The sequence below is a fragment of the Artemia franciscana genome, chromosome 11, assembly GCF_032884065.1.
Source record: "Artemia franciscana chromosome 11, ASM3288406v1, whole genome shotgun sequence".
Taxonomy (NCBI): domain Eukaryota; kingdom Metazoa; phylum Arthropoda; class Branchiopoda; order Anostraca; family Artemiidae; genus Artemia; species Artemia franciscana.
In genome coordinates, this window is record NC_088873.1 from 14,570,549 (window position 1) to 14,587,775 (window position 17,227).

At 35.3% G+C, this 17,227-nt stretch overlaps 1 protein-coding gene across 1 annotated transcript in view; it reads right to left on the minus strand.

Annotated features, from left to right (window-relative positions):
* The window catches only part of LOC136032556 (kynureninase-like), a 55,027-nt gene extending 39,847 nt beyond the window's left edge, over window positions 1–15,180 (minus strand). Inside the window, exons 1-2 of the mRNA XM_065712826.1 lie at window positions 15,130–15,180; window positions 12,436–12,586 (exon numbers count right to left, since the gene is read on the minus strand). Of these exons, the coding sequence (XP_065568898.1) occupies window positions 12,436–12,586; window positions 15,130–15,180 (202 nt within the window). The remainder of the gene's footprint in view (window positions 1–12,435; window positions 12,587–15,129) is intronic.
* Window positions 15,181–17,227: the final 2,047 nt, after the last annotated feature.

Genomic DNA, 17,227 nt, shown 5'->3' on the forward strand with positions numbered 1-17,227 from the left:
GAGGTATTGACTAGGGGGCGAACCCCTTCATATACGTAATAAAAATATACAAATATAGAGGTTTTTACGCAATTTAATTCGTAAGTCATGTATATTTAGAACGTTCGTAAAAAAAAGTTCTAGCTGCTTTTTAAATAACCAAAAATTAGAGGGCACTAGGCCTCCTCCCCCGCCCCTTTTTTTATTAAAATCGTCCAATCTTAACTATGAGGAAGCCATTTAGCCAAAAAAATAATATGCAAATTTCTTTTTAATTATGCATGTGCGGTGAGCCAAAATCAAAACATGCATTAATTAAAAAACCTTCAGAAATTAAATAAAAAGAAAAAGTATTTTTAACTTCATGTAAGGAGTGAAATTAAAACTTAAAACAAACAGAAATTATTTCTATATGAAAGGTTTGTCCCCTCCTCAACGCTTCACTCTTTATGCTAAAATTCTTTATTGTTTTAAAAAGTAGAGTTGTGAGACAGAGTCAAACTCTAGCGTAAAGAGCGAGCCGTTGAGGAGGGAACAACTCCTTTAACATACGGAATAATTTCTGTTCGTTTTAAGTTTAAATGTCGCTCCTTATTTGCAGTAAAGAAAAACTGATTTTTTATTCAATTTAATTAAAATATACCTACATAAAAACTATTTATCTTGCTGAGGCTGAGCTGATTATCTCCGATTGGACACAGAAAACCGGTTTCATTACAGATCAAGAATAAATTGTGGTCGCTATAACAAGTACAAACCATCGCCGACTTACGGTGAAGATCCTGAATCTACTTTTCTTCAAAAACATTAAGACGTGTGTCCTTGGAAGAAAAAGAATTTTTAACCACCACAAGAACAACTAAAATAAACAAAGGTTTGATATAAGAGGTAAATTTAAGCCATATTAAGAGCCATTTTTAAGAGGTTTTAATGGACATACCTTGATTCTTGTTTCTTGATCCGAGACCATATATATATATATATATATATATATATACTAGCTGTTGGGGTGGCGCTTCGCGCCACCCCAACACCTAGTTGGTGGGGGCGCTTCGCGCCCCCCCCAAGCCCCCCCGCGCGCGTAAGTCGTTACGCGCCATAATAGTTACGCGCCATTGTAGTTGTGTCCCTATGTCCCACCTGTGAATATAGATATATATATATATATATGGTTTTAACTACGTAAAACTTGCGAATATACAACATTCTTTGCTGTCCCATTGTCTTTGCATATAAATAGATTGTCAGGTTTACCGACTCTTGAACATGCAACATATAATGGTCCATGGGAAAACAATCTGTATTCAGATCTATACCTCATGATTCTAATGATTGCCCTTGAGCTTTGTTGATGGTGATTGCTAATCGACCATTCCCTGTCCCGGTGTCCCGGTCGTCATTTACATCCCCCTGTTTCCCCCGGTGTCCCCGTTGTAGTTGTGTCCCTGTGTCCCGGTCGTCATTTATATTCCCTGTGTCCCGGGTCCCGGTCATCATTTGTATCCCGGTGTCCCGGTCTGTATATACATTCGTTTTTTAGTTTTGTTTTTCTCCTTTATTTTTTTCCTTTTTTTTTCTTTTTTAGCTTATTTAGATTTTTAGATTTTTTAGTTTTTTTTATTAGTTTTTAGTTTTTATTTCTTTTTAGTTTTTTTGTCCCGGTCGTCATTTATATCCCCCTGTTTCCCCCGGTGTCCCCGTTGTAGTTGTGTCCCTGTGTCCCGGTCGTTATTTATATTCCCTGTGTCCCGGTCGTCATTTGTATCCCGGTGTACCGGTCTGTATATACATTCGTTTTTTAGTTTTGTTTTTCTCCTTTATTTTTTTCCTTTTTTTTTCTTTTTTAGTTTGTTTAGATTTTTAGATTTTTTAGTTTTTTTATTAGTTTTTAGTTTTTTTTTCTTTTTAGTTTTTTTGTAGTTTTTACCTTCTTTTTAGTTTTGTTAATTTTTTTTTTTACTTGTGTCCTGGTCGTCATTTATACTCCCTGTGTCCCGGTGCTTTGTTGATTGCTAATCGAACATTCCTTTTGTCCTGGTCGCTTTCTCTTTGAGTGTCGTCATTTATTAGTTTTTTCCTTTTTTTTTTAGTTTTTTATTGGTTTTTACCTTTATTTTAGCTTATTTTTCAGTTTTTTCCTTTTTTTTAGTTTTTTTTTATTTTTTATTTTTTTTAGTTTTTTACCTTTTTTTAGTTTTTATAGTTTTTTTAGTTTTTTAGCTTTTTTACTTTTTTTATTAGTTTTTAGTTTTTTTTTGTAGTTTTTGCCTTTTTTTAGTTTTTTCAGTTTTTTTTTTAGTTTTTTATTGGTTTTTACCTTTATAGTTTTTTTAGTTTTTTAGCTTTTTTATTTTTTTTATTAGTTTTTAGTTTTTTTTGTAGTTTTTGCCTTTTTTTAGTTTTTTCAGTTTTGACGTCACCTAATCCAGTTTTTTCAGGTGACGTCACCTGACACATCCATCCATCCATCCATCCATCCATCCACAGACAGACAACTTATTTTTATATATATAGATATATATATATATATATATATATATATATATATATATATATATATATATATATATATATATATATATATATATATATATATATATATATATATATATATATATATATCATGCCACCGTGACAATAAGTGGCTGACCCACCCCCTAGTGAGTCATTCCAGAGGGAGCATTTCAATGAAAATGCCGCGTTTCTTTGAGCCAAGACTATGCAGCCCCGGTTGACAAGCGCACATTTATATCATATCTTCTCTTCAAATTTCATAATCTCCTTAGAAGTAAATTTAAGCAGCATTAACATATTTTGAGGGTTTTTTTAATGAAAATGTTTCGTTTCTTTGAGCCAAGACATGCACTTCCTTTTGACAAATACTCAATCGAAAAATATTTTCTCTTCAACTTTCACATAATCTCGTTAGAGATAAATATAAGCCACATTAAGATATTTTTGAGAGCTCTTAATGAAAATACCTCGTTTCTTTGACTGAGCGTTGTACTAGAGATAAATTTAAATCAAATTAAAAGTTATTTCTGAGAGGCTTTAATGGAAATGCTATGTTTCTGTGAGCTAAGGCTATGTATATTCACGCCACCGTGGGAAGATGTGGTTAGTTCACCCTATCAAGCAATTCCAGAGGGTGGGCAGTTATCAGAGATATATTTAAACCTTACTAAGAGTTATTTCTGTGAAGTCTTAATGAAAATGTCTCATTTCTTTAACTGAATGTTAGGTTTCAACCCCCTCCCCACTGTTGAAAATTCATTTAACACCTCTCACCTTAACTTTAAGCTCTTATTTGGAAGTTATTTATTTACGATAGCTTATCGGATGTTAGATTTCAGTCCCCTTATCCTTGAAAGATTTCTTTAACACCCCCCAACTTAACTTTAAGCTCTTTTATGGAATTCATTTATTGACGATACCCTACTGGGTTTTAGATTTCAGTCCTCCTCCGCTAAAAAAAATCATTTAATACCTACAACCTTAAATTTAACCTCTTTTATGGAAGTTATTTATTCACGATAGCTTATTGGGTGTTATATTTAAGTCCCTCTCCCCCAGAAATTTTTTTTAAACCCTCCCGTTTTAACTTAAAGCTATTTTATGGAGGTTATTTATTTACGATAGCTTATTGGGTTTTAGATTTCAGTTCCCCTCCGCCGGAATAAAATCTTTTAACACCTCCCACCTTAACTTAAAGCTTTTTTATGGAAGGAATTTACTTAATCTACTTTGGTGGGTTTTAGATTTCAGTCCCCTTCCCCAGGAAATTTGAAGGGACGTTTAATGTCAGTTTCTGCCATAAAAGATTAATTTTAACCCAAACGGGGTAAAAATATCACAGAAATCAATTTTAATAGTGTAAAGGTTCAAAAGAGAAGGTAATAAGCCAACTAATCTTGACAAAACACCACGGAGGGGGCATTTACTTTCATTTTGTGCCATGAAAGATCAATTTTTGCCCATATTCGATCAAAATATCAGAAAAATCAATTTTTCATAGTTTAAAGCATTAAAACAGGAAGCTTTAAGCCAACCATGTCTTGACAGACCATCACGGAGGAGCGTTGCTATTTTGTGCCATATAAGATTAATTTTTGGAAGTATTAGTCCAAGGCAATTCCTGACCTGTGAAGCTCAATGGATGGCACATGGCGCCCTCTCGTGTGCATTATTACACAAAAGACATTTTTCAGGCATTTTCGAAGAAAATACCCGTTTACATTAGAATCGCTCATTAAAACTTAAAGGAAAAGTCAAAGTAACGTTTCTTCTGATGAATCGTCGCTATTGTCGAAAGCGTGGTATAATATGCCAGACAAGTGGTACCCTCTGGTCTGCAACATTACACCTAGAGCATTTTCAACCTTTTCCCCTCAAAAATAAATTTATAAACTGCAAAAAAGGACCTTTGTTTTTTTATTCGAACTTATGGCGTGCTTATTTTTGTTAGTGAAACCGGTTGCACCCTGACTTTTCTCTTTGTGAAACTTTTACATTGGTTTTTCTCCTCGTGAAACTGATTTTGTTCATTGAACTTGTTGCGTACTGATTTTCGTTCATGAAACTTGCTGCAAGTTGATTTTTGTCTTCGTAAAACTTTTACATAGATTAATCTCATCGTGAAACTGATTTTGTTCATGGAACTGACAGCATGCTGATTTTTTTTGTGTTTGTGAAACTGATTTTGTTCATAGAACTTGTTAACTGCGGACTTTGTTCGTGGAACTTGTTGCGTGCTGTTTTTTGTTCGTGAAATTTGATGCATGTTGATTTTTTTCTTCGTGGCACTAGCAAATTTTTTTCTCTTCGTGAAACTGATTTCGTTCATAGAACTCGTCGCGTGCTGATTTTGTTCGTAGAACAGGTCGCGTGCTGATTTTGTTCGGGAAACTTGTTGATGTTGATTTTTCACGAGTAGAAAAATCAACGTGCAACAAGTTTCAAGAACAAAAATAGTTTTATGAGGATAAAAATGAATATATACGTTTAACGAAGAGAAAAATCAACATGCAACAAGTTTCACGGAAAACTATCAATGGGCAATAAGTATAAGGAAAAAATCAGCAAGTAACATGATCCTTGAACAAAATCAGTTTGACGAGGAGAAAAATAATTTAAACGTTTCATGAAGAGAAAAATTAACATTTAACAAGTTTCATGAACAAAAATTAGTACGCAACAAGTTCCATGAACAAAATCGGTTTCACAAGGCGAAAAATCAATGTACTATTTCACGAAGAGAAAAATCAACAAGAAAGAAGTTTCAAGAACAAAAACCAGCACGCGAAAACTCCCAAGAATAAAAATCAGAATGCCACAAGTTCCACGGAAAAAAATCAGTTTCACGAGGAGCAAAATCAATGTGCAAGTTTCACTAAGAGAAAAACCAACATGCAACAAGTTTTACGAACAAATATCAATAGGCAACAAGTTCCAAGAACAAAAATATGCAGGCAACATGATCCTTGAACAAAATAAATTTGACGAGGAGAAAATAAAATGTAAAAACTTCACGAAGAGAGTTTCACGAAGAGAAAAATCAACATGCAACAAGTTTCACGAACGAAAATCAGCACGCAACAAGTTCCATTAACAAAAATTAGCACGCAAAATGTTCCACGAACAAAATCAGATTCACAAGGCGAAAAATCAATGTACTAGTTCCATGAAGAGAAAAATCAGCAAGCAAGAAGTTTCAAGAACGAAAATCAGCACGCAACAACTCCAAAGAATAAAAATGAGGATGCATAAGTTCCATGGACAAAATCAGTTTCACGAGGAGAAAAATCAATGTGCAAGTTTCACGAAGACAAAAACCAACATGCCACAAATTCCGTGAACAAAAATAAGCATGCAGCAAGCTTAATGAATAAAATCAGTTTCAGGAGGAGAAAAATCAATGTACAAGATTCACGAAGAGAAAAATCAACCTGCAAAAACTCTCATGAGCAAAAATAAGCACTCAACAGGCTCCACGAGAAAATTTAGCTTGCAACGGGTTGCGTTAACAAAATAAATGTAACGTGGAAAAAATCAATAAGCAAGTTTCGTGAAGAGGAAAATCAACATACAACTGGTTTCATGAGCAATAATCAGTGCGTAATAAATTCCACGAACAGCAACTTCCATAAAAAATCAGTTTTACGAAAAAAATCGACGCACAAGTGTCACGTAGAGAAAAATCAACATTGAACAGGTTTCACGAATGAAAATCAGCATGCAACAAGCTCCATGAACTAAATTGAGCAAGAAACAAGTTCCATGAACAAAACGAGTTTCACGAGGAGGAAGACCAATGTAAAAGTTTCAAAAAGAGAAAAATCAACATGCAACAAGTTTCAAAAACTAAAATCAGCACGCAACTACTCCCAAGAATAAAAAAAAATACAAGAAGTTTCATGAACAAAATCAGTTTCACAAAGAGAAAAATAAATATCCAAGTTTCAGAAAGAGAAAAATCAGCAAACAAGAAGTTTCACGAACAAAAATAAGCGCGCAACAAGCTCCATAAAACAAATTTATGAGGAAAAAATGAATGTAAAAGTTTCACGAGGAGAAAAATCAACATGCAACAAGTTTCCTGTACAAAAATTAGCACGCAACAAGTTCCATGAACAAAATCAGTTTCACAAAGAGAAAAATAAATATCCAAGTTTCAGAAAGAGAAAAATCAGCAAAGAAGAAGTTTCGCGAACAAAAATAAGCGCGCAACAAGCTCCATGAAACAAATTTATGAGGAAAAAGGAATGTACAAATTTGACGAGGAGAAAAATCAACATGCAACAAGTTTCCTGAACAAAAATTAGCACGCAACAAGTTCAATAAACAAAATCAGTTTCTCAAGAAAATAAATAAACGTACTAGTTTCACGAAGAGAAAAATCCATATGCAACAAGTTTTCCAACCAAAAACTAGTACGCAACAAGTTCAACAAGCAAAAATCAGTGAACAACTAAGTCCATGAGCAAAATCAGTTTCTCGAGGGAAAAAATCAATGTGCAAGTTTCATGAAGAGAAAAATCAAGATGCAACAGAATTCACGAACAAAAAAATCAGTAGGCAACCAGTTCCATGAACAAAATCAGTCCCATATCGAGAAACATCATTGTAAAAGCTTCACGAATAAAAAAATCAACCTGCAACAAGTTTCACAAACAAAAATCAGCACGCGATAAGTTCCACAAAAATCAGCAAACAACAAGTTCAATGAACAAAATCAGTTTCAAGAGAAAAATCCACGTACAAGTTTAACGAAGAAAAAAAACAACCTACAACATGTTCCCCGAAAAAAATCAGTACGCAACAAGTTTCACAAACCAAAAACGGCACAAAACAAGTTCCATGAACAAGATCAGTTTCACGAGGAAAAAACATCAATGTGCAAGTTTCATGAAGAGAAAGATCCACATGTAACAGGTTTCCCAGACCAAAATCATATCCAACAAGTTACACAAGCAAATAAAATCACGAAAAAGTTTCATGAACAAAATCAGTTTCACGAGGCAAAAATCTAAGTAAACGTTTCAAGAAGAAGAAAATCAGCATGCAACAAAGCATTAAAAAAAATCTGCACGCAGTAAGTTCCACGAACAAGAAAAAAATCAGCACTCAATCAGTTCCATGAACAAAATCACTTTCACAAGGAGAAAAACCACTGTAGAAGTTTCACGAAGAGAAAAATGAACATGCAACAAGTTTCACGAACAAAAATCAGTATGCAATATTTCCGTCAATACAAACTAGGAAACAACAAGTTCCATGAACAAAATCAGTTTCGAGAGGAAAAAATCAATGTACAAGTTTCATGAAGAGAAAAACCAACATACAACAGGTTCTACGGCCAATAAACTGTACATAACAAGTTCCACGAACAAGAATCAACACGCAAAAACTTCTATGAACAGAATCAATTTTACAAGGAAAAAATCATTCTATAAGTGTCACAAAGAGAAAAATCAATATGCAACAGGTTTCATAAACAAAATGAGTTTCATGAGGAGAAAAATCAATATCAAAGTTTTACGAAGAAAAAAATCAAAATGCAACAGATTAAACGAACAAAATCAGTTTCACGAGGAGAACAATAAATGTACATTTTAGAAAGAAAAAAATCTGCGAGCAACAAGCTCCTTGAACAAAAACCAGCTCGCAACAAACTCCATGAAAAAAATTCATGAGGAAAAAATGAACGTACAAGTTTTACGAAAAGAAAAATCAACATACAACAAGCTTCACGAACAAAAAACAGCACGGAACAAGTTCTATGAACTAAATCAGTTTCACGAGGGAAAAAAAATTTACAAATTTCACGAAGAGAAAAATAAACAGGCAACAGGTTTCAAAAACAAAAATCAGCATGTAACAAGCTCCACGAACCAAAATCAGCATGCACCAAGTCCTACAAACAAAATGAATTTCAGGAGGAAAAAAATCGATGTACAAGTTTTAAGAAGAGAAAAATCCATATGCAACAATTTTCCCGAACAAGAACCAGTATGCAACAAGTTCAACAAGCAAAAACCAACACGCAACAAGTTCCTTGAACAAAATCAGTTTCACGAGGAAAATAATCAATGTACAAGATTCAAGAAGAGAAAAATCAACATGCAACAAAATTTACGAACAAAAATTCAGCATGCGATTAGTTCCACTTATAAAAAAATCAGCACACAACCCGTTTCATGAACAAAATCAGTTTCACAAGAGGAAAAATCACTGTACAAGTTTCACGAAGAGAAAAATCAATATACAACAAGTTTCACAGAGAAAAATCAGTACGCAATGCGTTCCATCAACAAAAATAAGCAAACAACAAGTTCAAGGAACAAATCAGTTTCACGAGGAAAAAATCAATGTACAAGTTTAACGAAAAGAAAAATCAACATATAATAGGCTTCACGAACAATAATCAGTACGTAACAAGTTCCGCGAACAAAATCAGTTTCACAAGGAGATAAATCATTGTACAAGTTTCGTGAAGACAAAAATCCACATGCAACATGTTTTACAAACAAAAAAAAGTAAGCAATAAGTTGCGTCAACAATAAATCAGCCAACAACAAGTTCAAGGGACAAATCAGTTTCACGAGGAAAAAATCAAAGTACAAGTTTCACGAAGAGAAAAATCAACGTATAACAGGCTTCACGAACAACAATCAGTATTTAACAAGTTCCACGAACAAAAACCAGCACGGAAACAAGTTCCATGAACAAAATCAGTTTCAGAAGGAGAAAAATCTTTGTACAAGTTTCACGAAGAGAAAAATCAGCATGCAACAGGTTTCACGTACAAAAATCAGTACGGAATACGTTCCGTCAACAAAAATCAGCAAACAACATGTTCGAGGAACAAATCAGTTTCAAGAGGAAAAATCGAAGTAAAAGCTTATCGAAGAGAAAAATCAAATACAACAAGTTCTACAAACAAAAATCAGCATGCAACAAGTTCCATGAACAAAATGAGTGTCACGAGGAGAAAAACCAATCTAAAAGTCTTATGAAGAGAAAAATCAACACGCAACAAGATTCACAAACTAAAATCAGCAAGCAATAAGTTCCACGAAGAAAAATCAGCATGAAATAGGTTTCATGAACAAAATAAGTTTCACGAGGAGAAAAATCAACGTAAGTTTCAGGACGAGAGAAATCAACATGCAAGAAGTTTCATGAACAAAGATCAGCATGCCAAAAGTTCCAAGAGCAAAGAGTCTGACAGCAACAAGTTCCACGAAAAAAATCAGTGTCAAGAGGAGAAAAATAAATTTACAAGTCTCACGATGAGAAAAATCAGCATGCAACAAGTTCCATCAATGTCATCAATTTCAAGAGGATCAGCACGCAAAAACTTCCATGAACAAAATTAGTTTCACGAGGTGAAAATCAATGTACTAGTTTCACAAAGAGAAAAATTTATAAGCAACAAGTTTCAAGAACAAACAAATCAGCACACAGGAAATTCCACGGAAAAAAATCGGGACGTAGCAAGTTCCATGTGGAGTTTATCCTTCCAACGTAAATGATATTGATCGAAAATATATAATAAACTAGTTATTGTCAATGACCAGCTATAGATTACCATGAAGGCAACTGCATGAGGAATCATGGAATTGGCGGAACTTGGAGCAGGATTGGTGGAATCGGAATTGCAGAATTGGGGACAGAAGTGGGGGAACCGGGACTGACGCAAACGGAGACAGATTTGGAATCATTTGAGCCGGAGTAGAAACCAGCAGAATCGGAGGTGGAACCGTTGTAGCCGGGGGTTAGAAGTGGGGAAGCGGAATTGATTATTACTTTATTAAAAACAAAATTTGAAAAAGATTCTTAGGAATAAGGATGGAGGTTCAGAGGGTTCCAAAGGGCCAGTCATGTTGTGGCACGGTAACATAAAATGAAATAGAGTATCACGGAGGGTTGTCTTGCAAAAAACATGAGCCAATGAATTTAATGCATGATTTTTAATAAGAAAATATCTGGGAAATGTCTTAGGAGTGATGAGGGGTGTCAGAGCGTCAGCAATAGCGTGGCAAAGTAGCATAAAATGCCCTGAAGGATATAACATTGAGGAGTGGCTTGCAAAAACACGGAATGATGGACACTATAACGTGGATTGCTTGGACTAACATGTTCTACAGCTTAAAGTTGAGGTGGGAGATCATAAAAAAAAATTTCAGTAATGAGGGGGGGGGGACTGAAATTTAACATCAAGTCAAAGAAAAGATATTTTGATTAAGACCTCTAAGAAATAGCTCTTAATATGGCTTAAATTTATCTCTAATAATAAACCTCTCCTCTAGGAATGGTTACTTGAGGGCCTCGTTGGGATTGGATGTTAGGGGTCCCACTGAAATTGCTCGCTAAGGTCCTATTGGAATTGGATTCTAGTCCCCCGTGGAATTGATGCTAGGGGGTCCCGCTGGAATTGCTGGTTAGGGGGTGGGACAGCCATATATTGTCACGGTGGCGTGAATATGCATAGCCATGGTTCAAAGAAACGTAGCATTTACATTAAAACCTCTCAGTAATAACTCTAAATATAGTTTGAACTTATCTCTAATATCAGCTCCCCCTCCTCTGGAATTGGTTACTAGGGGGCCCAGGTCGTAATTGGATGTTAGGGAACCCTACTGGAATTGCTAGCTAGAATCCCATTGGAAATGGTTTCTATTCTCCCAGTGGAATTGTTTTTCAGGGGATACCGCTGGAATTACTCGCTAGGGGGTGGTTCAACCACATATTGCCAAGGTGGCGTGAATATGCATAGTCTTGGCTCAAAGGCATTTTTATTAAGACCTCTAAGAAATAACCCTGAATATGGTTTAAACTTACCTCTGATAACAAGCCCTCTTTTTGGAGTTGGTTGCTAGGACAACCGTCTTTCTTTAATTCACACTTGTTTGTGCTTATATTTTATCCTATCTCACGTTATTCGTGTTTTGTTTTTCGATTTGTAGAGTGTTAACTGCTTTTTTGTGATTTCATGGTTCTTTTTCCTTATATTTTATGCTTTAAAGGTATGTTTTTTCATATTCACGTTTTTTTACGTTTTTCACGGTATAAACTTTTTTCCGTTTGTTGAGTTTTAACTACCCTTTCTGTGATTTCATGATTTTATGACGTTTTTCTATTAATAAAACTTTTGTTTACAATAAAAAGTCTGTGTCATTTTAGATTACTTGTTCGAGGACGAATCTTCAATATATTTCACTAATGCAATTTAAGCATCTTGTAGCATATGCACATAGATACGCCCATTCAAGAATGTCCTTAACATAAGCGTAAAATTCTTTGTAGCAAAGAGGAAAAGGGAATAAACTTTGATCATGTCAAATTTTAACAACGGGACACAGAGAATATAAATGACAACCGGGACACTCAAAGAAAAATTACAGACTGGGACACCGGGACACAAATAACGACTGGGACACAGGGAATATAAATGACGTCCGGGACACAGGGACAAAACTACAACGGGGACGTCAAGGGGCACAAAGGGGATATATGAATGACGACCGGGACACAGGGAATGTTCGATTAGCAATCACCATCAACAAAGCTCAAGGGCAATCATTAGAATAATGAGAGAAATTGCAGACGGGACACCGGGACACAAATGACGACCGGGACACCGGGACACAGGGAATATAAATGACAACCGGGACACTCAAAGAGAAATTACAGACTGGGACACCGGGACACAAATGAAGATGTGTTTTGTAGGATTAAAATTTTTATCAGCTTTGCAAAAATTTAGATTAGTCAGATGGTGACTGGATCCAATTGTAGCCTACCTGTTTCCTAGTTAAAACATCACTTGTCTTTAACGATTTTAAAATAACAATAAAACAAACAAAAAGCAAATTTCTGATTAAAAACAATGTCTGAACAATCCTCTATCTTCAATCGTTCAAAAACAATAATACTGAATAAATAAAATCTTACTACAGGGCAGGTCCTTGATCAAAGGAATCTCAAATAGCTGTCGTAGGTGTCCAAGCTTATCCAAAGAATCTAAATGCTTTGCAAATTCTCGACTTTCTGCAAGAAGTCCACTTTCTTTGGCAATTTTGAACAGTGCATTCTTAGGAGAATCCTAAAATTTAAGACTTTATATTTTCATTTGATAAATACACAATGATAATAAAAATTCTTATCATTATTATACACATCTTTAAACACATATCATTATATACGTATGATGATACATTGTACACATTATAATGTATCACACCCCCAAGCCAACCCCTCCCCCTCCCCGCGCGTAAGTCGTTACGCGCCATATTAGTTACGCGCCATTGTAGTTGTGTCCCTGTGAATATAGATAGATGAATATATGTTTTTAACTACGTAAAAGTTGCGAATGTACAACATTCTCCGCTGTCCCACATTGTCTGTGCATATAAGTAGAATGTCAGGTTTACCGACTCTTGAACATGCAACATATAATTGTCCATGGGAAAAACAATCCGTATTCAGATCTAAACAACATTTTTCTAATGATTGCCCTTGAGCTTTGTTGATGGTGATTGCTAATCGAATATTCCCTGTGTCCCCGTCGTCATTTATGTATTCCCCTGTGCCCACCCCGGCGTCCCCGTTGTAGTTGTGTTCCTGTGTCCCGGTCGTCATTTATATTCCCTGTGTCCCGGTGTCCCGTTCGTCATTTGTGTCCCGGTCTGTAATTTCTCTTTGAGTGTCCCGGTCGTCATTTATATTCCCTGTGTCCCAGTGTATTGATCTTGATTTTCGATTTGGGCACCAAAGACGCATTTGGAAACATGAGTTATATTTTCTGATGTTTAATAAAAACGCTTAGATTCTGGTGTAGTTCCAGCAAGCAAAGTCTTCAATGGCTCTGGTGGTGCAGCCAGTTGAGGAAGTTTAACTTTTCCTGAGGCGCAACACATCTACTCAAGCTATAATCATCGACTGGGCTGTACCTGATTCCTCGGCACGCTTTCTTTTTGCATTATCTCTTTGAGCCGCGAGCCTGTTTTCATGTTGTTCTTGTGATTCCTCGACACGCTTTCTTTTCTTACTTTCTCAATTAGCCGCAAGCCTTTTGGCATTAACTCTTTGAGAAGCTTCCTTGGCTGTTTCTTCTGCCATTGTAGGATTTATACTAAATTTCTCTTTGAATCAACTCTTTGAGCAGCTTCCTCGGCTGTTTCTTCTGCCATGGTAGGATTTATGCTAAATTTCTCTTTGAATCAACTCTTTGAGCAGCTTCCTCGGCTGTTTCTTCTACCATTGTAGGATTTATACTAAAATTTCTCTTTTAAACACCCCCTTATATACTTATAATGACGTCATATACAAAGCCATATATACTTGTAATGACGCCATATGCGTACAAACAAACAAACATACAACTTATTTTTATACATACAGATATAATGATGATACACAATAATAATAATATTAGTAATATATTAAAAGATCAAGATATATTACAGCTTCATTTTTAAATGGGCATATTTCTTTGGCGATTCTGAATACTGCATTCTTATGGGAATCCTAAAATTCAAGCTTTTATATACTCATTTGACAAATACACGTAATGACCTGGAATAAACAATTTGGTAGATTATTTCATTATAAGTATATTACGGAGCTATATTGGTTTTTACTACTTGTTACGTTTATGCAAACCTAGCTAGAGCTCATTGAGTAAGCGGAGTTCAAATTTTTTTGTTTAAAAATAACAATACGACGTCAAAAATTAATACCACCAGATTTCTTACCGGTTGTAGTTCTCTTGTTTCTGAAATTTTAAATGATGTTTCGTCTTGAACTGATATTTTAAGCAGATCAGCATTAAAATAGGAACAGCTTGCTCAAAGAATCAATTAAATCGCTTTTCCTCCAAACATATGATCTTGATACGCTCCTTTTCTGCCACTACCCAAGTCTATATTTAAAATCACCCTTTCAATTTTCGCTTAAAGTTTAATCTAGCTCCAACAATTCCATGAAAATATTTTTTCTGTACCTGAGATATCGTTCGTATTTCCTTTTGACACCTTGGATCCCTACAGGGGACTTCTTATCTAGATAAACATTCTATGACAGCTTTAAGTTAGTGCCCTTAGCAACTCCTGCGATGCTGCATATATCCCATTTTGACAAAAAAGGCCGAATATATTATGTTTGGATTTAGTTCAACACCTGTCAGAATTCCCTGAAAGTGTCAACTTAATACAATATCCTACTTTTGAGCCATTTTGGATATGCCAATTTGACAACCTTGATGTACATGGTGGCTTTTGATTTAGTTCAGCAATACCCTCAACGTTCCCTGAAAGTTTCAACTTAAAAACCTTAGCCGCTCCTGAAACATTGCGGATATGCAATTTGGCAACCTAGATGCAAATTTCATTCCTCTTCCTCCACCATTCTAAGATAACACCGATTTAATACCTTTCGCTGCTACTGAAATTTGGTAATATACCTTTTTGTTAAACTGGAAACACACTCAATCTTTTAATTTAGTTAAACTTCTTCCTTAATTTTCAAACAAAGTTTTATGTTAACCACTTCAGAAATATTGCAGATATCCCCTTTTGGCAACCTGGGTGCATATAGTCTCTTTTGAGTTAGTTCAATATATCCTCACAGCAGCCTCGAAAGTTTCACCTTCACATCTTTAGCCGTTCCCGAAATACGACATATACATCCTTTGGACATTGTAGATGCACGTTAAGTCTTTGGATTTAGTTGAGTCTTCCTCTCAACATTCCTTGAAAGTTTCAACATAATATTGTCAGCTGTTCATAAAATATGGCAGATAAGCCTTTTCGGAAATCAAGTGTGAAAGTTTGCACCCCATGAAAGCACCCATTTACTGAAGAAATGACATGAATTTTACTGTTAAAGAAAACGTCCACCTCTCCCAAAATGAATGTCCACTGTCCACTGACCTGGTAAAGCTTGCTCTTGTTGAGGTGTTTAGTATTGCCCAAGTTTTTGACAGACTACAATGCCTGAGAATAAAAAGAGCATAGTGTTCCTTTTTACTTAAAAGTACGATTCAATACGAATAAAGTTTTAAGCATGTTAAATACTTGGTAGACCATAGCATAAAACTAATTTAAAACAGTAGGGAGAGAGGATCAGGTAAAAACAACAAAACTGGCAACTCTACAAAAAAAAAATTAAATATTAAAAAAAAAACTCTTGAAAATCACAAGATTTTTACTGAGGATTCATCAGATTCCCCCATGTAGAAAATTCACCCGGGAAGTCCCCCTGGTTGATTTTGGATGCTCATTAGAGGGAAATTGAAAGTTCTACTCACCTGTCAAACAGTTCGTGGTAACGAACTGTAGTAAGGAGCGACCCGGCTCAATAGTAACCAAAACTCTAAAAAATTGAATTTTGATATCATTAGCTACATCAAAAGAATCGCATTTTAATGCTGATTTTAAATATATAAGTTTCATCAAGTTTAGTCTTACCCATCAAAAGTTACGAGCCTGAGAATATTTGCCTTATTTAGGAAAATAGGGGGAAACACCCCCTAAAAGTCGTAGGATCTTAGCGAAAATGACACCATCAGATTCAGCGTATCAGAGAACCCTACTGTAGAAGTTTCAAGCTCCTATCTACAAAAATGTGGAATTTTGTATTTTTTGCCAGAAGAAGAAGTTTGACTCTTTGCCACAATTCTGCTTTTTAAAACAATTAAAAGCTTTAGCGTAAAGAGCGAGGGATTGCGGAGGGGACAATCCATTTCATATACGGAGTAATTTCTGTTCGTTTTAGGTTTTAATGTCGCTCCTTACTTTCAGTTAAAAAAACTAGTTTTTTTTATAATTTAAGTTAGAGGCAAAGCTATAGCGTTGCCTGTGGTGAAGAGCCATAAGACTTCAATGTATTATTATTTATTTAATATAGATTGCCATAGGTACTTCATATGGAAGGGTTAAGTGTATAAACTTGGCAGGGGGCTCGTTTAATTTTAAATTAAAAGCTCTAGTGCCCTTTCAAGGGTCAAAAGAGACTGGAGGGTAACAGACCATCGCACACACTGTTTTTCCCCCATATACAACTGATCACAATTTTGTTATAGTCATTGTGTTCAAAATAGTCAAAGGTCAGATAATCATGCCTCCGGATATGATAAACCTCCTTCCATCCCCCCGGGCAAGGTCTCTGAGCTATGCAATTAGCCAATTGTTAGGATATAAGATTTTTATGAGAAGGGTGGTCATATAAACTTTAGAGGGGGCTCATTCAGTTTGAAATAAAATTTCTAGTGCCGTTTGTAAGATTGAAAAATGATCAGAATTAGCTCCATGGAAAGGGTGAGGGGTAGAGATGGAAATTGATATACAATCCGTCTTGATTTCCGGGAGCATTTCTATTCAACGCTTTTCTTATGAAAGAAAAGAGTAGCATTAAAACCCCAAAGTGATCAAAATTTATTCCATATAGGAGGGTGACTACCCCTTCCTCATCCCCAGCCTCCCCCTTATCGTCGTAAAAACTTCGGAGGATACTGATTTGATTGCAAATTGGGAGTTATACTCTTTTTTTTTTTTAATCGAAGGCGATTAGAAAATCAACCAGCCTCCCATCCTAAAACATTTTTTGACGTCTGGTTCTTTTTGATGTCTCGAAAATCATCACACACTCATGATCTTTCTGTTGTAAAAGATACACAAAACATTTCTAAATAAGAGCTTTAAGCCACTACAGTAGGGTCCTCTGATCATTTTGTCGTTAGGGAGGG